General features: G+C 41.8%; 1 protein-coding gene across 1 annotated transcript in view; it reads right to left on the bottom strand.

Moving 5' to 3' along the window:
• Positions 1 to 22,997, bottom strand: part of aldh1a3 (aldehyde dehydrogenase 1 family, member A3) — a 124,917-nt gene that overhangs the window by 82,017 nt on the left and 19,903 nt on the right. Inside the window, exon 2 of the mRNA XM_072277726.1 lies at positions 8,401 to 8,505. Coding sequence (XP_072133827.1) covers positions 8,401 to 8,505 — 105 coding nt within the window. The remainder of the gene's footprint in view (positions 1 to 8,400; positions 8,506 to 22,997) is intronic.

Below are 22,997 nucleotides of genomic sequence, written 5' to 3'. Positions count from 1 at the left end.
TGATGTCTTTTCTGGTGTTTACAAGGTACAAATCAGGAACATAATGGAATACTGGGAATACTGTCCACATGCTTGTGAGTGTGTATAGTCAAGAACACTCAAAAATTGCTCATTCCCTACACTACAGGCACACAGTGGCTGCAATATTCACCACTGGTAATTTGCACTGAAGTCAATCTCCAAGCCAACCACCACAAACTCAAATCCCCTATCACCAAGAACAACAGCAGCAGCTACATGATAACATCATCGCCTGCAGGTTTCCCTGCGAGTCACACGATATTACAACTGTGAACAGAATGCCATTTCTTCATCATCACTGGACCCATAGCAACACACACAAAATGCTGGGGGGACTCAGTCGGTCAGGTAGCATCTACGGAAATGAATAGTAGTCAACGTTTCAGGACTGGGAAGGAAGGGGAGAAATGCCAAAATAAAAAGGTGGGGGAGGGGAAGGAGGATTTGCTATAAGGTGATAGGTAAAGCCAGGTGGGTGGGAAAGGTGGGAAGGTGGACCGTAGGAGGAAAGGACCCAGGGGGAAGTAGCAGCAGGTGAGAAGAAGTGAAAGTTCAGAGTGGGGAACAGAGAAAGGGGAGAGGGGATTTTTTTTATACCAGAAGGAAGGTACCAAGATGGAATACAAGGTGTTGCTCCTCCACCCTGAAGGTAGCCTCATCATGGCACAAGAGGAGTCCGTGGACCAACACATTGGAATGGGAATAGGAATCAGAATTAAAATGTTTGGCCACCGGGAAATCCCGCTTGTGGTGGATGGTGCAGGGGTGCTTGGCAAAGCGGTCCCCCAGGTTACAACGAGTGTCACCAATGTAGAGAAGAACCCAGCAGATTCACAGGTGAAGTGTTGCCTCACCTGGAAGGTTTGCTTTGGGCCCTGAGTGGAGGGGAGGGAGGAGGTGTATGGGCAGGTGTAGCACTTTGGCCACTCGCAGGGATAAGTGCCCGGAGGGAGATTTGTGGGGAAGGACGAATGAACAAGGGAATCATGGGGGGAGCGATCCCAGCAGAAAACAGAGAGGGGGGAGGTAAAGACATGTTTAATGGTAGGATCCCTGGGTCAAAATTCTGAAGCTAGCTGTGGGAGGACCTTCACCAAAAGGATTGCGGGAGCTCATAAAGGCATGCCTCTGAAGTTCAAATTTGGGACAGACAGTAAATGTCAGCCTTGCCAGCAATTTCCAGATCCTGAAAATAAATGTAAAAGAACCAAACATACAGAAAGAAAGTAATATGCAACCATTAATAATTAAATAAACCTTTCTCAAATTCCACAGAGGTTGGACTTGCATAGGTGGCAATCCAGCTTTAAAGGAGTTCCAAGCTTATCAAAAGATCCTTGTTAGAAGGTACTATTAATATCTCAATCTGATGCTTGCTTTTCTATTAAGATGAGAAACTTGCAGAACCAGAAATATGCTGAGCATATTCTATTTTTGGTTTAGAACCAAACTCTGGATTCTGGAGTTCCTGGTCTGGGTTTTGCATACTTAAAACCAAGCTGTGCAAACGTTTATTATGCTCACTCACTCACTCTGTCTCTCGCACTCTCACTAGATCATTAATGAGGGCAATGCTACACATATATCTGGAAAATCACTTCTGGAGTTAAAAATTCCCTTTGTATTTGCTTTCACTTTCTAATGCTGGAACAGTTTCAATATACAGTGGTTAATCAGGACAGTTGCATATGTGGGCCAACATGTGAAGAAAAAAAAACTAATCAAGAAAATAGCCAAAATTCCCTTCATTTATTTGGAATGCTCTGCTGCTTAATTGAAACTGCAGATTTTTGCTTAACAGTTTCTGACTAGCATCAGTTCCATGCAGTTGAATGGCCGTTAGACACTAGACCAGGGGTGGCCAACCTTTGACATCCCATGCGTCAATTTTTTCACGCACGAGTTCAGATGCGCCATACAACTCTTGTACACCCATTCAATTCTTGTAAAAATATGTTAATATAGAACTCGTGCATGAAATAATTGACACATGGAATGTAAAAGGTTGGCCACCCCTGCACTGGACTGTGCTTAGAGCAAACAGTTTTGAAATTGTGTGTGTTTGTGTTCAAAAAGCATTGACTCTTGTCACTGATAGTTGGTTAGAAATAAGCAGTAAGACAAGTCATATCTATTTTTATCACTGAGTTTGAGCATTCAGGCTTGGAGATGCCAAAAACGGTCGGGAGTGAAAATGAAATGATTTCACTACTTCAACAAGTTAGGCACTACGAAGAGTTTGAAGGTATCAACAAGCATCTTAAATGGTACAATGAAAATAAAGATTTGGAGGATGTAATCATTGAAAGGGTTGTATGAAGGCAGTCCATTATCTGCACTAAGTGTCTGTACTGATTTTGTTCATTGACAGTCAATTAAAAGAACAAGGCAGTGTCCACTGGATGGATTCCTCCATCAATAAATACTAGGAACTAATACACAGTTTTACAGTACTGTAGCAGTATTGATCATCATTGGTTCTGCATTCCATTTAAATACATAAATTGTTACTGATTATTGTAGGAAGTAAACAATTGCATTAAATACCACTGCTCTTGGACTTTGTTCATTTTGAACATGGCTTTACTGAAAAACTAACCATCTGTACAAAGAACAGGACAAACCAGTTCTTTTGAACTAATGCCAGCAATGAACAATATTTTTAATGTTTTTATTTTCATAATTATTATTCAGAACTGAAGTATCCCTTCTGGTTCCAACTCAACTCATGCAACTTGAAAACAGCTTCAGTAACATGACTAAAATGGAGAAATGCAATTTTCAGAGTTGGTGACATTGAGAAGTTGTCTTAGTGTGAAACTGGACTTGGTTACGCCTGACCTATAGGTCATGGCATTCACAGACATTACATACGTAAAGGAGGGTATGTCATCCATAGGGCTGTCACAAACAAGACAAGTTCCCTCACATGACTAGCATTCCCCAGTAACTCCCAACCAAGGCTCAGCCTCTGAGATCACTTAAAGAAGTCTTTGTCCATAATTGTCATACTCATCATTTACAAGGTGCACTGGCATTAGTCACCAAGGCTTAGAGTATAGTCAGACATCATTTCATAAATATACCACATGAACAAATTTCCCTCCAAGCCAGACAGCACCCTGAGTGTAAACATTAGTTCTTCTTCATCACTGGGTCTAAATCTTCGAATTCCAAACCCAACAACAATGTGGGGGTACCTTCAACAGGAGAACTGTTGAGGTTGAAAAGTGACAATTTCCCACAATCTTCACAAAGGCATTTGATAGCAATAATAACTGTTGATCTCAGCAGGGGCAACCACACCCCATGAATGAAGAAGACAGACTGGCTGGAGCAATTTTCCTCAGGAATAAGTAGACAAGAACGCAAGAAAATAAGTGTCCTGCAGGGTCTCGACCCAAAATGTCAACTATTTCTACTCCCCCCGCCCCCCACCAGATGCTATACAACATACTGAGTTCCTCCAGCCATTTTTTAAAACTCCAGATTTCAACATCTGTAGTCTTTTGTGTCTAAGAAAATAAGAGCAGGAATAGGCTGTTTAATCCTTCAAGACTGCCTCACTGGTGCAAATGATCAAGGCTAATCTACAATGGTCTCAACTCCTCTTCTGTGTGAGGAGGACTAGAGAAGACGACCTGAAGAAGGTGGGGACCAGCGAACACCGTGGCCAAGGGCAACATCCTCCAGATGGCTCACGAAACTACTTCCTTCGCATCTTCTTTTTCTTTCAAACATGATTCTGCTACTGCTGGAGCCTGTGATCTACATTTTGATGTTGTGTTTTTGGGCTGATTGAGCGATCTGGTGCTTTACGGAAGGGGCTCAGTGAGGTTTTGAGCGAAGCGTGTGGTCTGGAGATGGAGTACGAGCCCATGATCAACTCCATTTATCACCAAAATCACTAATTCTACAGTGATGAAATGCTTTGAGAGGTTGGTCATGAACAGGCTGAACTACTGCCTCAGCAAGGACCTGGACCCACTGCAATTTGCCTGTTGCCACAATAGGTCTATGGCAGAAGCAGTCTCAATGGCTCTCCAAACGACTTTAGACCATTTGGACAACACAAACCCCTACGTCAGGATGCTGTTCATCGACTTTAGCTCGGCATTTAATACCATCATTCCCACAATCCTGACTGAAAAGTTGAAGAACCTGGGCCTCTATACCTCCCTCGACTTCCTAACCAGAAGACCACAATCTGTGCGGATTGGTGACAACATATCCTCCTCGTTGACAATCAACGCTGGCGCATCTCAGGGGTGTGTGCTTAGCCCATTGCTATACTCTCTACATACACATGTCTGTGTGGCTAGGCATAGCTCAAATACCATCTATAAATTTGCTGATGATACAACCATTGTTGGTAGAATCTCAGGTGGTGACGAGAAGGCGTACAGGAGTGAGATATGCCAACTAGTGGAATGGTGACACAGCAACAACCTGGCACTCAACGTCAGTAAGACGGAAGAGCTGATTGTGGACTTCAGGAAGGGTAAGATGAAGGAACACATACCAATCCTCATAGAGGGATCAGAAGTGGAGAGAGTGAGCAGCTTCAAATTCCTGGGTGTTAAGATCTCTGAGGATCTAACCTGGTCCCAACATATTGATGTAGTTAGAAAGAAGGCAAGACAGCAGCTATACTTTATTAGGAGTTTGAAGAGATTTGGCATGTTAACAAATACACTCAAAAACCTCTGTAGTTGTACTGTGGAGAGCATTCTGACAGGCTGCATCACCGTCTGGTACGGAGGGGCTACTGCACAGGACCAAAAGAAGCTGCAGAAGGTTGTAAATCTAGTCAGCTCCATCTTGGGCACTAGCCTACAAAGTACTCAGGACATCTTCAGGGAGAGCGTCTTGTCTCAGAAAGGCAGCATCCATTATTAAGGACCTCCAGCACCCAGGGCATGCCCTTTTCTCACTGTTACCATCAGGTAGGAGGTACAGAAGCCTGAAGGCACACACTCAGCGATTCAGGAACAGCTACTTCCCCTTTGCCATCTGATTCCTAAGTGGACATTGAATCGTTCGACACTACCTCACTTTTTTTTTAATATACAGTATTTCTGTTTTTGCACGTTTTTTAAAATCGATTCAATATACGTAATTGATCTACTTGTTTATTTATTATTATTATTTTTTTTCTCTCTGCTAGATTGTGTATTGCATTGAACTGCTGCTAAGTTGAATTTCACGTCACATGCTGGTGACAATAAACCTGATTCTGAGTCTGATTCTAAAGCGTTGAGGAAGATTGAGATCAACAGGGATGAGTGCAGAAGGCGGGCAGGTGTTCACTGCCGTCAACCAGCGTGAACGGTCTCTCCTTCTCTCCTTCTCGCCTGTTGCTCCTAGAGGCAAATGCAGTCTCTCTCCCTCTCGATTGCTGCAGCCGGAGGAAGGTCCTTGCATTCGAATAGTTTCTCTCTCTCTCTTGATGCTGTTAGAGGATGGAGCCAGAGTCCATGGGACTTGGGCAAGGTTTAATCGAAGCAGTGTATGGATTGGACTCTGCAGTTCACGTTATGATGTTTTCCTGGTCACTTTTTTTTTGTTGCTGTTTTGTGCAATTTCGATCAGGACGGATAGCACTGTGGCCTGCAAATAGTGAGAGACAGTGGCACTAGATTGAACAGAACTGAATATGCCTGGACTCTTCTGACGTCCTTGAGATTTTTTGTTTTGTAATCTGTGTTCCTCATTTGTTTTGTTTTTCTTCCTTGCTGTTTGCATAATTTGTTCTTTTTTTGCACACTGGGGGTTTGATATATTTCTTTAAATGGTTTCCTTTGTTTTTTGGCTGCCTGTGGGAAGAGGAATCTCAGGGTTGTATAATACTTAATTTGATAATAAATGTACTTTGAATTCTGGAATTCACTGTAGACCTCTATTCTTCAATCTATCAAGTAAAATAAGTTGGAGTCATATTTTCTGAGTGTGTTAAGTATGCTTAAATTGGATATAAAATAAAAGGAAAATGACAAACCAAATCAAGGTTCCCTGAGCAGCATTGCATACCAAAGTCAAGGTTGAGATTATTGCCATATGCACAAGTAGATATAGGGACTGGTGCAATGAAAAACCTAGGCACATAGCATCCGATCAGCAGCATTCACATGAAAAAATAAACATAAATTACACCAATTTTGATAAGAAAGAACACAATTAGAACAAAAAAGCCCATTTTAGTGTGATGTGATCAAAGTGGTCATAGTGTGGCTGTGATTGGGACTGTGCAGATTGGTTCAAGGACTGAATGGTTGAAAGGAAGGTGCTGTCTTTGAACCTGGTGGTCGAGAACTCAAAGATGAAGATGCGGGGCTTCGTAGGAATGCATAGTAGCTGTAGGACTCTGAAGTATTTGCCTGACTTCCTATCTCTCGGTGTAACCCACCTTGCCACATCTCAGATCCTTCACTTGTAAATTTCTTGGCTCACTTGGCCACGTAGTGCAAAAATTCATTGTCTACTCGCCTTCAGAACTGTGAGGGTGAAGAGGGAGCAAAGTTAACAATACTCTCAGGATAAATCAGAATCAGGTTTATTATCACTGGCATGTGTCGTGAAATGTGTTAACTTAGCAGCAGCAATACAATGCAATGTATGATTATATAGAAAGAAAATAAATAAGTAAACCAATAACAGTAAGTATAGACATGTATATTCAATAGTGAAAATAAAAATAGTGCAAAACAGAAACAATGTAAAAAAGTGAGGTAGTGTTCACGGGTTCAATGTCCAGTTAGGAATCATATGACAGAGAGAAAAGAGCTGTTCCTGAATCGCAGAGGGTGAGCCTTCAGGTTGGTGTACCTCCTTTCCTATGAGAAGAGAGCACCTTCAAGGTGATGGGAGTCCATAATAATGGACGCTGCCTTTCTGAAGCACTGCTCCTTGAAGATGTCTTAGATACCGTGGAGGCTAGTACCCAAGTTAGAACTGACTGACTGATTTTACAACTTTTTGTAGCTTCTTTCAGTCCTGTTCAAAAGACCATCATACCAGAGAGTGATGCACCAGCCAGAACACTCTCCGTGGTACATCTCTAGAGGTTTTTGAGTGTTTTAAGTGAAAACCAAATCTCTTCAAACTCCTAATGAACTATAGCTGCTGTTTTGCCTTCTTTATAGCCACATTGATATGTTGGGACCAGGTTAGATCCTTTGAGATCTTGACACCTAGGAACTTGAATGTTAAGCTATTTTAGTCTTGGATGAAGAGGACTATTGTTTGTCAGGTTTTGAACCAGTATCCACACAAGACAGCTCCATTGTGGGTGCAGGGTCTTTAGATATATTTGAAGAGTTAGATTTCTGGACTCTCATGCAGAGCTTATGGGATTGAACAAAAGAATGGAATTAAGACCAATGAATAAATTAACTACAACATATTGAATGGCAGAACAGGTACGGGTTATGGCCAATTTCTGCTCCAATCCTTATCTTCTGGACCATGACATCCACCACCCTTCTCCAGCACATCTAACAAGACTGGTTGAGTCGTTAGGGAATCTGTCCAAAAAGTGATCAACATCTACAGAGAACAGGGTTAAGCTGTCTGGAATCTCCACTTCAGTCACTAAGTATCTGGATTACAACACTTAATTGACTCTTCCATGGCACCCACTTTAATTTTTGGGATTAAGTAAAAAAACATTGTAGCATTCAATTGTCATTGTCTTCCCTCAATGTCCTCATCTGGTCAATTCACGATGGCACTGGGCCATCTGCCTGAGCTTGGACTCTTTCCACTTCCTGAAAACACAACCTTTCAAGCGTTTGTCCATGGGCTGAAGACTCAGTTACTTTATCATGCAAACAGACACCAGAGGGAGAAAGTACAGGAAAAGTTAACATTTAGTGTTATCATGAGGAAGAAACAAGAAAAGAAAGCAATGGTAATATTAGAGAGAAAACTAAGACAAGCATAATTGCTTTGGATTTTTATTTTTAATTCAACTTGTGTTTGGTTAGCTATGTTCCTGGTTAACAGTAGAATGAAAAGCAACCCTTAACACTTGGTTAGGCTCAGCATCATATTCTGAGGGCATATTTCGGATTCACAGCTTGTGCTCTGAAAGAGAACTAAATTGAATAGGTGTGTCATGTAAGCAGGCAATATGTGGCAAAAATTTTCCGGCTGGGTAAGACAACCTGCCAAAGGCTAGAGATAATGACTGACATTAAACTCTCAATGACCAGGCACCCCAAAATAGCTCTGGAAATACCAAGTTGTCGATGCGCAAACAAGATGACACGGAGCTACACTGTGATTTTCCTCCAGCTGATCTTTTCCCAGAATCTAAGCATTAACCACAAAACTGATGTTGTGAGCTATTTGAACAATTTAAAGAAATGAACCACTTACCTTATCACCTTCCTCAACGTCACAAATTCTCTCTCCTGTAGCTGGGTTGTACGTAGCAAATTTTTTCCCACTCACAGACTCGTGCCATTCATTATTGATGAAAATCTGTTGGAAAGGCAAGTCAAAGATTGGTGAAACACCAATTAAGTAATGCCACTAACATTTAGAAATACCATGTAAGGAAGGTTAAAGCAGGTCTTACAAACGTGAGAAAATCCGCAGATACTGGAAATCCAAAGCAATATACACAAAATACCGGAAAAAAAATCAGCTGCCAAGGGGAGATTTTAAGAACAGTCTGACTCTTTTCCAGTCCTGGTGAAGGGTCTCAGCCCAAAACATTGACTGTTCAGTCTTTTCCATAGATGCTGCCTGGCCTGCTGAGTTCCTCCAACATTTTGTGTGTGTTGCGGAAGCAGGTCTGAGCTTGTTTGATGGAAAAGGGATGAGAGTGAAAACCCATTGCAGTTCCAGGCAATTAGTTAGGATGCCACTGGGTAACTATGGGTTATAGATAGACTAAGTGAGTGAGTAAGGAATTGGCAAGTGGGTATACAGATGGAAAGTGTGAGGTTATCCACTTTAGGTGGGAGGACAAAGCAAATTAAATGGAATGAGAACTCAAAATGTTGTGGTGTTAGGAGGTTCTAGATAGTAAACCACAAAAGGTTGGCATGCAGTGAACGCAAATAACTAGAATTGCGACATTGGCCTATGTCACCATAGGTACATTGTGTGAAACTGGGAAGAAATTTAATGCAACTTTACAGTGAGATGGTGAGACTACACCCAATTTTCATTCTTACTTAGGGAAGGATATTTTTACATTGTAGTGTGGACAGATACAGTTCACTAGGTTGATTACTGGGATGAAGGAATGATTGGATTATAGCAACACACACAAAGTGCTGGAGGAACTCAGCAGGTCAGGCAGCATCTACGGAAAAGAAGAAATAGTCAATGCTGCGGGTCAATACCCTTCATCAGTTGTGACCCTTCATGAGTCCTGAAGAAGGGTCTCATCCCAAAACATCGACTGTTTCTTCTTTTCCACAGATGCTGCCTGACCTGCTGAGTTCCTCCAGCATTTTGTGTGTATGTTGCGACTGCAGACTTTCTTGTGTTTATGATTGGTTTCTAGTTTTGATAGTTCACTGAGATACAGTAAAAAGATTTTGTTTGCATGCCTGCCAGATGGATGATGGCATACATAAGTACATTGAGGTAGTAAAAAGAAAGAAAGGAAAGAAGCTACAGAGGGTTGTAAACTCTGCTACCTCCACCATGGGCACTAGCATCCACACCATCAAGGAGGAGGAACAGAAACCTGAAGACACACACTTAATATTTTCAGGAATGGCTTCTTCCTCTCTGCCATCAGATTATGGAATGAACAATAAACCAAGCCATGAGCACTACCTCGCTACATTTTGCTCTCTTCTTGCTCTACTTCTTTATTATATTATTATTATTTATAGTGCATTTTATGTATTGCACAGTACTGCTGCCACAAAACAACAAATTTCATGACGATTTTGAGAGTGTACAGTTCAGAATGCAGAATAGCGTGCTGCAGGAACATATTTATGAAGAACACCTGAGCAGTTTGGGCCTCTGCCCTCCGTGGTTTAGAAGAAAGTAACTAATTAAACTTTGTTAGATTCCGAGGAAGGATTTGGCGGGGGAATAATGAGAGAATGTGGCTCTCTAGAACCTGTGACATTAGTATGAGCGTAAGGGGTCACCCATCAATACTGAGATGAGGAGGAATTTGGCTTTTCAGAGAGTTGGGAATATAGGCAATTCCCTTCCTCAGGGAACAGTCGTTGAGAATATTTAGCTGAGTTGAATAGATGTTAAGACTTACAGGAATTAGGTATAAGGGTGAAGCTCAGGCATGATCAGATCAGCTATGATCTTACTGAATGGCACAAAATACTCAAAAGACCTTTTTATCTGCTCCTGCTCCTTTTTCCTTAAATCCACATTCAAATACCAGGGCAGGCTTAACTATTATTTGTGCTTAGACTGTATGGCAGCCATCATTCACAGAGATACATAAAACCTGCACTGGCATTGATGAAAAGAACCATGATACAGTATTTAACTTCACAAATGCCATTGCTTAAGCACTTTAATGACTTGGTCCCTGAATTACCATTGTTGGAAACATTAAGATGATTGACCCCCATCAGCACCGTATATCAAACACTCCATCATTTAACCCTATGTAGCATCACTATTCAAACATGCCAAAATAATTCACATTTTAAGTAGCTGCAACAACCTCAATTTCCATTTCTGTACCAGCCCAGACATTACAAAATGTCCCAAGACATGTCTTAAGCATTAAGAACAGTAACCTAACCATCTATGGAGATGTTAGTGTAGGTATCCAAAAGCTTGGTCAAGGGGGTATATTTTAGCCAGCAGCAGCAGCCATGGTGCTCTTTTGGGGCTTATCTTGTGTCTGCTTTTTGGTGAAACTATTTTGGTTTCTTGGCTGTGTTTGCAGTCAAACGCACTCAGCAGGCTTGAAAATACTGAACAGACATCCTTAAAGGATGACAGCAGGCCTCCATTTATTTGTATATTGATGGAACATAATAGCTACAGGAAAATACTTTATACTTTATACTTATACTTTATACTTTATACTTAATGTTCCCAAGGTCAGGTAGGTCGGAAAAGAAACTTGTTGCTTAAAAAAATGGAAAGGTGGAGAGAGAAGGAAAAATTAACAGCAATCTATTTTTTTATATGGCTAGAATTAACTCCTATCTCTTGTTTCAGCAAGGACCTGGACCCACTGCAGTTTGTCTATCACAATAGGCCTATGGCGGACCTGATCTCATCGGCTCTTCACGTAGCCTTGGATCACCTGGAGAATACAAATCCCTATGTCAGGATGCTATTTATTGACTACAGTTTAGCATTTAACACAATCATTCCTACAGTCCTGATCGAAAAGCTCCAGAACCTGGGCCTCTGTACCTCCCTCTGTAACTGGATCCCTGACTTCCTAACCGGAAGACCACAGTCTGTGTGGATTGGAGACACATCTCTACCTCGCTAACAATCAACACCAGTGCACGACAGGGATGTGTGCTTAGCCCACTGCTCTACTTTCTACACTCTTGACTGTGTGGGTAGTCATAGCTCAAAACCAACCACTGTTGGAACAAATACTGTTGGTAGAATTTCAGATGGTGTCGAGAGGGCATACAGGAGCGAGGTATATCAGATGGTGTCGAGAGGGCGTACAGGAACGAGGTATATCAGATGGTGTCGAGAGGGCGTACAGGAGCGAGATATATCAGCTGGTTGAGTGATGTTGCAGCATCTACCTTGCACTCAATGGCAGTAAGAACATAAAACTAATTGTGGGCTTCAGAAAGGACGAAGAGGGAACACACACCAGTCCTCAGAGAGATCAGAAGTGGAAAGGGTGAGGAGTTTCAAATTCCTGGGTGTCAATATCTCTGAGGATCTAACCTGGACCCAACATATCGAGCAGCTACAAAGAAGGCATGACAGCAGATATATTTCATTAGGAGTTTGAGATGATTTGCTATGTCTCCAAAAGCACCTTAAACTTTCTACAGATGTACCATGGAGAGCATTCAAACTGGTGCATCACCATCTGGTATGGAGGGGGGAGGGGTGGGGTTACTGCACAGGATCGAAGTAAGCTTCAGAGAGTTGTAAAGTTAGCCAGCTCCATCATATGCACCAGCCCCCATAGGATCCAGGACATTTTCAAGGAGCAATGCCTCAAAAAGGCTGCGTCTATCATTAAGAACCCCCAAAACCCGGGTCATGCCTTGTTAAAAATTGCTACCATCAAGAAGGATGTACAGAAGCCTAAAGGCACAACTCAACGATTCAGGAACAACTCCTTCTCCTCTACCATTAGATTTCTAAATGGACATTGAGCCCATGAACATTATCTCACTACTCTTTTTCCCTATGTTTTACACTATTTATTTAATTTAACTAATATATATCTGTGTGTGTGTGTATATAAATATATATGTGTGTGTGTGTGTGTGTGTGTGTGTATATATTTACTGTAATTCAATCTTTTTTTCTCCATTATTATGTATTGCATTGTATTGCTGTCACAAAATCAACAAATCCCACAACATATGCTGGTGATATTAAACCTGATTCTAATTCAGAAATATCCTTAACAATAGGCTTAATTGTTGCATTTGACATTCACATCAAGAAGTGAAAGGGTTATTATACGAGGAACGTTTGATGGTTCTGGGTCTGTACTTGCTGGAGTTTAAAAGGATGAGGGGGGATCTCATTGAAACCTTTCAAATGTTGGAAGGCCTAGCCAAAATAGATGTGGAAAGGTTGTTTCCCATGGCGGGGGGTGGGGAGTAGGGTCTAGGACAGGAGGGCACAGACTCGGGATAGAGGGGCATCCATTTAAAACAGAGAAGCGGAGAGATTTCTTTAGCCAGAGAATGGTGAATTTGTGGAATTTATTACCACAGGCAGCTGTGGAGGCCTATTCGTTGGGTGTATTTAAGGCAAAGGTTGATAGGTTCTTGATAGGACATGGCATCAAAGGTTATGGGGAGAAGGTCGGGGAGTGGGGCTGAGGAGGGGAGAAATGGATCAGCCATGATTGAATGGTGGAACAGACTCAATGGGCCAAATGGCCCGATTCTGCTCTTGTATCTTATGGTCTTATGGAATAAGATGTTGTTGACATCCTTTTCTGTGAACATCAATGAAGATAAAGAAAGGGTTATTCTAATTAGTTTAATGGGAGAAACTTCATAATTCCCTCAAGGTGAGTCATTTATTGCTGCATCATTTAATTGGAAATATAGTGGGATTGTGCAAGGCTCCTAGACTGGTTCATGGTTAAGAAAACCTAACAAGCATCAGCCGTGTGCTTATTGGTGAACTGAGAAAGTTATCACGTGAATAATTGCCAAGTGAATTCTCTCAGGTGCTTAGTGTGCATGGAATCAATAGTGACTGGATTCAGGGATGCTGTTATCAGAAGCTAATCTGATTTTTACGAATATTTTAAAAATATTTTTGTAAATTTGATAAGTAACAATTTGTAGATGGTGTAAGTAAAATCAGCTGTTTCGTGTAACAGTGGGCTTGTTGGACAAGTAAAACCTATTTATCTGAACTAAAGTGAACATCATTTTAACCAACACTGTTACAGCTGTGGGATGAAATATATGCCCTTGAATACTGGTTTATGCAAGAGGAATTTCGCATAGGTATTTTAAAAGGCTGCACTAGCAGAGCTTATAGCATTGAGCATAAAGCTAAGCAAATAAAATGCAAGTTCAAAATTAAATGAGGTGCTCAAAACTATTCTTTCTCTATCATAGACTGGTATGGAAACACCAATGCCTTTGAATGGAAAATCTTACAAAAGGTAATGGATTCAGCCCAGTACATCACAGGTAAGATCCTCCTAATCATTGAGCACATCTACATGAAATGCTGCCATAGGAAAGCAGCATCCATCATCAGGGACCTCAACCACCCAAGCCATGCTCTTTTCTCGCTGTTGCCATCAGATAGCAGGTACATGAGCCTCAGGACTCACACCACCAGGTTCAAGAACAGTTTCAACCCCTCAACCATCAGGCTCTTGAACAAAAGAGGATAACTACACTCACTTGCCATAACTTGAAATGTTCCCACAACCAGTGATCTCACTTTAAGAACTCTTTATCTCATGTTCTCATTACTTGTTGCTATGATTTATATTTGCATTTGCACAATTTGTTGCCTTCTGCATTCTGGTTGATCTTCCATTGATCCTGTTTACAGTTATTATTCCATAGATTTGCTGAGTACGCCCGCAGGAAAATGAATCTCAGGGTTGTATATGGCCATACATGTACCACTTTGATAATAAAGTTTACCTTGAACTTATTGAACGTTGATCAGAGCTTCATGAAAAATGGGCTGACATAACAGTAGTAAAGCATGAATATGTACACCACCAAGCTCGAGGACAGTTTCTGTAGGGCATTATCGGACTCTTGGAGGGACCTCTTGTATGATAAGATGAACTTTTGGTCTCTCAGTGTTCCTCATCATGGTCTTTGCATCTTGTTTGTCTGCCTGAACCACATTTTCCCTGTAAGTGCAACATTATATTCTGCATTCTGTTATTGTTCTTCCTTTTTACTATCTTGATGTACTGATGTTTTGAAATGCACTGTATGGATGGCATGCAAAACAGGTTTACTCTGTCTCCGTACATGTGACAATAATAAACCAATTACTAGTTGACTGCTGTCACGGAAGTGAGTGACAAAGACACGACATCTGGAGTTGACACTGGGTGCTGTCTTGCACTAATGAGCCAGACGATATGCAAAATACTACATGGTCAAATCAGAAACCCTGTACATATGGAAGCGTAGAAGTTGCAGTATGACAGTAAAATACCAAAGGGAGGTTAAAACTTTAACATAGGTAGTTGTTGCCTTAACTATTAGGAAAAGGCCATCCAAAAGAAATTCTCTGGATTGGAGGAACATTCAGCACTTTAGATTAAGATGAATGAGACAGAGATGTTATAGGCAGTGCTAGGGTTGTTCGAAGACGAGCAGGGCACGCTGAAGGATGTCCAAGCCAAAACTCATGTTCTTCCCAAAGTTCTGTTGTCAGTAGAAGGTGAAACTTAATCATGCTTCATTCCAGGCCATGCTCTTTCCTCGCTCTCTGACTGACGGCAATTAGGGTGCCAAGGGAGATCGGAATGTTGGGACAGTGGGTGTGGCTTTTGGAGGCTTCTGCATTCGAGCCATCACTCTGTGTCTTGGTGGTGAAAGAGTGGTTGTGTCACAAGCACGGATTCAGCAATTGTGCTTGTGGATATGCATGTCAGCTAATTATTATTTCATTGCGATAGTATTTAACTCCATTAATTCTGTCGTAGTATTTGTCGAGACTTGGATGTAGCTACACTTCGTTATCTGCATTCCGCCTTGCCTGAGAAATTGGACTGTCGAGTCAACTGACTCTGAAGACTGGCAGCATTCGTTTTATTCTTAGTTGTTCTTTTCAGCCGCAGTGTAGGCTTCAAGATTAGTGTACAAGATAATAAGAGGAATAGATAGAGTGGATAGACAGCGCCTCTTCCCCAGGGCACCACTGCTCAATACAAGAGGACATGGCTTTAAGGTAAGGAGTGGGAAGTTCAAGGGGGATATTAGAGAAAGGTTTTTTAGTCAGAGAGTGGTTGGTGCGTGCAATACACTGCCTGAGTCAGTGGTGGAGGCAGATACACTAGTGAAGTTTAAGAGACTACTAGACAGGTATATGGAGGAATTTAAGGTGGGGGGTTATATGGGAGGCAGGGTTTGAGGGTCGGCACAACATTGTGGGCCGAAGGGCCTGTACTGTGCTGTACTATTCTATGTTCTATGTTCTATGTTCATTTTCCATTTGAATGTTTTAGTCAACGGCCCTGTTTGGCCTAGCATTTATTGTTTTATTTTCCCTTTAACACTGTTCGCATTGAAGTCTGTGAAATAGTGACCGCCCCCTCTCTCACTCTGCACTTGGGCCATGTCCGAACCGGGTGACAGTTTGTTGCCGATCTTGAGTTGGGCAAACTTGAATTAAAGCCATGCTGTAAGCTGTAATATTCAAACAGCTCTTGCTGATGCTCTTTGTTGAAATAAGTGGAGGGGGGAGAGGGAGGGTCGATGCTTTGCTGCTGCTTGTGCATGCGATGGGGGGGTTGGGGGTTCATACATCATGTTCTGCCATTCATTCATTGGGGTTTTTTTCTTCTGTTTCGTGGCTGTCTGCAGAGAGTAAGAATTTCAGGTTGTATCTTGTATACATTCTCTGATGTTAAATGGAATCATTGAACCCTAGAACAATATCCCTTTCCATTGAATAGAAGTACTTGCAGTTTTGTCCAGAGGTCAGCAGTTTGCCAAGTTGGATACAAGTCATGTACGTCAACAATCAGTGTTAACGGATCAGTCGAAGAGGTACTTGAGTATCAGCAGTCACAAGGGTTTGCTCAGATCTGACCACCCTTTGGAGTCTAGTCTGTGTCTATTACCATTCAGTGGACCATGGATTGATTGCTGCAGGACATTCCTGGGTTTGCTAACTACTTGGATAATATCCCGGCTACAGGAGACTTGAGAGGAGTACACTCTGTGCTATTTGGAGGGAGTGTTGAGCATTTCAGATAAGGCAGGACAACATTTACGACAACACCTCATTGAATGAAGTATGGTACTTGGACATGGACTGGGCACCCCAGACCTACACCCAGTTCAAGAGAAGGTAAAAGCTATTACCAATGCTCCTGCCCTATATAATGTAAGTGAGCTGAAGGCGTATCCGAGATTGTTAGATCATCATAATAAATCCTTGTCAAATTCAGCTGTGCTCCTGTTACACAGCAATAGGAAGTTGAGATGGACTAAATCTCAGGAAAAGGCTTTTACGGAGTCCAAAGAATTACTACAGTATACTGCTGTGCTGGTCCATTGCACAATGAACTGATCATTAAATTCACCTGATAATGCATTACCTTATGATGTTGCTGCTGAGCTGATCCACTGAATGGTAAATGGTTTTTAAATGCCAATAGGGATTATGCGCAGAGAATTGACTGCAGCAGAGATAACTGGATAAAGAACATTTCGTCACTATTTTCTAATGCAGCAGAACATTTTGTCACTATTTTGTAAGCATAGGTGTGTTGATGGATGCCACTGTCCCATTTACATCGATCACAAAACCCTGATTTCCTCAGACAAGAGAGATTCTGCAAATGTTGGAAATCTTGAGTAACAGCCACTAAATGCTGGAGGAACTTGGCAGGTCAGGTAGCATCAATGAAAAGGAATAAACAGTTGACATTTTGGGCCAAAACCCTTCATCAGGACTGGAAAGGAAGGGATCAGAAGACAGAAGAAGATGGTGGGGAAGGAGGAGGAACACCAGCTGGCAGGTGTCAGGTGAGACCTGGTGGGCCTCCAGCATTTTCTGCCTGTTCTGCCGACTTCCCAGTTACAGGAGAGTTGAGAGAAATACACTGAAATGAAATTAGTGCTCCTAATGGTTCACCACAAAATCAACGATGGACTTTGATCTTGATCTTTGAAAGCATGTGAAATTCTGTTGTTTACAAAGCTGGGGATACCTTGGAAAGGCAAAGACTTTCAGTTGCCTTCTGGTTCCGGGGATGACTGCTGATGAAGAGAAACAGGGCCAAGGATTGGCAATGGATTGACCTGATACTCTGGATGTGAGTGTTGTTCAAATCAGAGAGAACAGAAAAACATCTGCACTACCTGGAACAGAAGTGAGATACCACCAGGGGAGGAGCTCTCCAGTGTATTTGGAAGATTTTCTTGAATTAGTTTGATTAGTTTAGGGGGTATTGGCCAGAACTGGAGGAAAGTAGTCATATTAGATGTTTATGATGCTGGAGATGTTTACAGTCATAGACATTCCCAGAAGCTAATGGAAAGGAAAGGTGAGGTTAACACTGACCAGGAGCTAGTGTCAATTTAGGGTATTGTTGAAACACACCTGGGTGTGTGAAGTCCATCCTGTTTTAGTTGAAACACACCTGTTTGTCATTGTTCAAAAGATGCATGGTAATTAATCCTTACGATGCCATAGTTAGAAGAAACAGTGGAATTAACCCCTTAGCCTGGTTAATACCAGCTCTGCCATTGTCTGAGCACGCTGAGTATTTTTAACCTTGCAAAAATTTTGATCAAAGACATCTAGATGTTTAACTCCTGCAGGGCCTTGGCTGAAACGTAATTTACAGTGCCTTTCCTCAAACACACTGGGCCTTTATTAAAACATACTGAGGTGTTTAACCCGCACCGTTCAATAAATAAATGCATTAACTTAACTAACCCTTGTCATCGAACTTAATTTTGTTCTTGCTAACTGGAGCCTTGTACATAGTTTTTGTTTCATTGCATCATTGTATAATTCAACATATGAATGATGTTGAATAACTTCAGCTGGTATATACTTATGAGGCTTTTGAAGAAGGAAGGAAAAACCGAGAACCCTCTCCTATAAACCACATTGTACCATTTATTACAAGGTTTAACTAGTCTACACGTCCTGGGACAAGTCTTAAGCTCACAGATGAGTGGTGCTGCTGAAGGGAATGATTTTAAAGACACTTGTAATGATCGTTAATGATACTGAGATGAAGGGATCACTGTAGAGATCAGGTAGCTTTGGAATGAGGTACCCTGGAGCTCTGTTCTCTGACTTGTAGCTCTTCTGACCTCCATGTTCCCCAGCTCTGTGGTTTGCTTTCCTTTGATCACCTGAAGTCTCTTTGCTTATGCCTCATTGATAAACGTCGGGTGTCAGGGGAGATCACAAGAGGGCCCTTGGGTAAAATCTCAGAGTGATGATTGGCCTGAGTGATTGGGTCTTGGGCTTGAAGATGCAAGTGTTATCTGTTTTCTATTTCAAGCAAGGTATTCTGTTATTATTAATAAGAGATTCTGTAGTTTGTGAACAACGTTGTTTTTTCCAGTATTGGGTTACAGTATTATTAAAATTTGAGACAGAAAGTATGCATGAACTTGTTTTTAAGCATTCATCTTTATCCATTCTGCCCTTTTGCATTTTGTGTTTTTCTTTGAGTTTTGTAAGGAATAACTATCCAGCACCAGGAGAGAATCCTAGATTGTAGCCAGATATATTTGAATGGCTTTTTGAACTTCAACACAACCAGTAATACTTCTGTTCCCATCTATTAGCAAAAGTTAATTTTCTCAGCACATCAAAATGTGGGGTTTATCTCCAGAATGCTTGAGACAGAAACCTCCAAACTAATGGTCAGAAACTCCCAGAATAATGGTATACTCTTGGAGAAATAAACCAGACGAATCCTGCTCCATTTCCCCAAATGCCTACAATTTGTCTGCAAATATCTCCCTTGCCTTGTTATTTACCCATTCTGCTATTTAATATTATTATTAGTCCTGAAGATCACCATTTCTATTTAATCATTATGTGTGTTTTGACAAATCCACAGAAGTTTCTTAGCCCTGACATTAAACTAAAGTTTGTATACAATGATGCTCATGAACTTAGCTTATACATTCCCACTTCCTTTCTCACTTTCACATCGGGCATTTTCTTCCCTCTGCTTTTCACTTATGTTTCACAGTTCTATTTTAATTCCATAGTCTCTTATAACATTTGCTTTTACTGTGTCTCATGTCTGGTATCTTTGATAATCCACTACCTGTTTCTCCCTAATGTGTTCATTCCATCGACCTTCCTTTGCCAATAACATTTCAAGTATTCTAGCTTTGTGAAAAATGAAAACCATTTATTTAGTTTAATTATTGAATTAAACTTTAGGCTCCATCTATCTTCCAATGCAGACTGTGGCATCATCTAAAGAAAACAAAAATCTCATCTAAAGTAATTCCACCTCTGAATTAATCAACCTTTGTTTCAACTCTCTTCTCAATCCTGGGGTTACAAAAAAGGGAAATCCTTCCTTTGTCAAAATTTGTCCTAAATTTAGTATGTTTCAACGACAGAGATCATAACGGCCCTGGTGCAATCCAGGCAGTAACAGGTTGCAAGGCTCAGTGCTACTTCAAGCAGCCCTTACGGTCCTCCCTCTGTCTGGCTCCTGCTGGGTAGATTCAGTTTGCATTTCTTTCTATACACTGAGAATAGAAGTATAGAGCTGGAACACCGAAAGAACGATTGCTTGGGAAGGCTTGTGCAGAACTGGCTTCAGCAGCTGAAATGTTGTCAATAAGTCCTGTTCCCAAGAACATCTGGGAACACAGGAAGTGTGAGACTCATATTTTGAGTTCCATGCCCAAACAATTATAAAATAGTGTACAAACACTGCCAGTGGAGTAAAGGGGCTGTTGGGCAGGTGACTACAGTCCAGGTGGCTCTCTCTGAACATCCAGCATGGAGGGCTACACAAGTCACGTGGGTGGGTGGGAGAGATCACCGATGGTGGATGAGTTGGAGATAGTGCCCCAGGGAAATTTTGGGGAGGCAGGAACATATCCTCAACAATCTGCCTCACCACCCAAGTGGTCACCATAATCACCCATTCCTCTTTACATCCTCTTTAAAACTGGAAGCGGTCAGTTTGGAGCAAGTTTTCAAGTTTTAAATTTTTAACTCCTTTCTCAGCCAAACTAATTTGTTCTAGAGATTTAAAACTGACTGAGGTGATGGCCTTCCTTTTAAAGTGGTGGGGAAAGAGAGGAGTTGGACTAAAGTGAGAATGCCGAAGCAGTAAAGTGTGGGGTGATGATAGATGATAGAGACATACAGCAGGAAACAGGCCCTTCAGCCCAAAGAGTCCATGCTGACCCAGATGCCCATCTCAATAGGTCCCATTTACCTGGATTTGGCCCATATCCTTCTAGACCTCTCCTACCTGTCCAAGTGCATTTTAAATGTTGTTATTGTACCTGCCACAATCATTTCCTCTGGCAGCTCATTCCACCCTTCATGTGAAACAGTTGCCCTTCAATTCCTATTAATCTCTCCCCTCTCACCTTTGACCTATGCTCTCTATTTCTTGATTCCCCAACCTTGGGAAAAATGGTGTGTGCATGATGCTGAAGAAGCATCATGTGTCAGGGCTTGGTTGGTTGACTAACTTTATGAAAATCAGAAAATGGATGGAAAAAGGTAACCAAAGCCCAGGTAAATCACCTTATTGATTCAGAATGTAGTAGATCATATCTCGCCCACTTATTTGTGGTTTCAAGACTGGGTGGGAAAGGAATCTAAATCTGCAAGGGTTATACAGACCACTCAGCAAACTGGACCAGGTGGAGAGTGATGCACACAAAATATTGAAGGAATTTAATAGGTTAGGCAGCATCTATGGAAAGGAATAAAGAGCTGATGTTTTGGGCCGAGACCCCTCAGAAAGTTGAGATGTTTGTGGATAGGAAGTGACATTTTCAGAGTACAACCAAAACTAGGGACTGGACGCTGGCATGGCCTTGTCACGTAGTAGCAAGGTAGACCACTCAGCCCATCAAACCTGTGTCAGCACTCAGTATGGTCATGGTTAATCTACCTCGGGTATCATCGTGCCAGATCCTCTTGGCTCTCATTTCCACGATCTTTCTAAGAGTTATCTGCTTTCTCTTTAAATACCCCGCAACTCCCCTGGTTAGGGAGCTGCAGGACATCACCACGTCCTGTGAGAAGCAGTTGCTATGTACATTAGTTTAAAGTGTTTCCCCCCTAATCTAGTAATTATGTTGCTTTCAGAAAAGATTTGCCATCCTTAACATCTGTGTCATTATGGCCTCTCGGGACCTTATGTTTCAGCAAAGTCACTTCTCAGTTTTGTAGACTCTGCACAGTAAAAGTTTTATAGAAGTACCACCAGCAAGGACATCTTCAAAAGGCAGTGCCTTAAGAAGGTAGCATCTCACATTTCAGGACAAGTTCTCTTCTCATTATTACCAAGAGGGAGGAGGTATAGTTGCCCGAATACCTGCACTCAAAAATTTCAGAACAGCTTTTCCCCACGGCCATCAGAATTCCGAAAGGTCCATGAACCAATGAACACCACCTCATTATTCTTCTTTTACCATTTATTTACATATTATAATTACAGTAATTTTATGTTTTGCACTGTAACCCTGCCACAAAGCAACAAATATGCCAGTGACATCAAACATGATTCTGATTCTGAGAAATCAGATGTGAAAAAGCTTGTTTGTTAGATCACAGTGCAGATCACAGTCAGGAGATATCAGCTCAGGTACTGACAATAGACAATAGGTGCAGGAGTAGGCCATTTGGCCCTTTGAGCCAGCACCGCCATTCACTGTGATCATGGCTGATTGTCACTGCTCAGCACTGGCTTGGTGTCCTGAGGGCTCTCAGCGTCAGGTCAATCATGGACAAGGAAGTCTCCTGCTGGCTGCCGTACACTGCCTTCCCCTGAGCACCACCTCAAATTCAAGTTTATTGTTATCTGACTGTACAACCGAACAAAATGATGTCCCTCCAGATCATGGTGCACCCACACAACATACATCACACACAGCACATAAACCAAAATATTACCATAAATAAGTCAATAAAAAATCATTCAAAATGCATGTAGTGCGCAGCACAGGTGAACAGGAAATCTGGAGGAAGTACTGGGTGCAGCGAGGAATGACATGGACGCTGGACAGGAACTCCAATGTACAACCCCAGGTCTCATCTGGACTGAACAACCTCACTGATTCTGAAAACTGGCAGACCGAGCCAGCAGTGGATGGAACAAGCCTTCCAAATGTCATGGAGTCTTAGAGCACGACAGCACAGAACAGGTCCTTTGGCATATCTAGTCCTTTCCAGCCCAGTCACATCTACCAGTACTCAGTCCTCCATGTCCCACTCATCTGTGTACCTATCCACACTTCTCTTAAACGTAACAACTGACTTCCTACGGTCGCTCATCCCATAGTCATGCCACCTTGAGTGAAGAAGATTCCCCCTCCAATTTCCATTAAATATTTCACCTGCTGCAGATGCATCCATCCTGGAGAATGTCGATGGGGGTAACCACTTATGCAGAT

The sequence above is a fragment of the Mobula birostris genome, chromosome 14 (genome assembly GCF_030028105.1).
Source record: "Mobula birostris isolate sMobBir1 chromosome 14, sMobBir1.hap1, whole genome shotgun sequence".
In the NCBI taxonomy this organism is placed as follows: Eukaryota; Metazoa; Chordata; class Chondrichthyes; order Myliobatiformes; family Myliobatidae; genus Mobula; species Mobula birostris.
The sequence above is the reverse complement of the archived record's forward strand: the minus strand, read 5'-3'. Positions and strand labels throughout refer to the sequence as shown.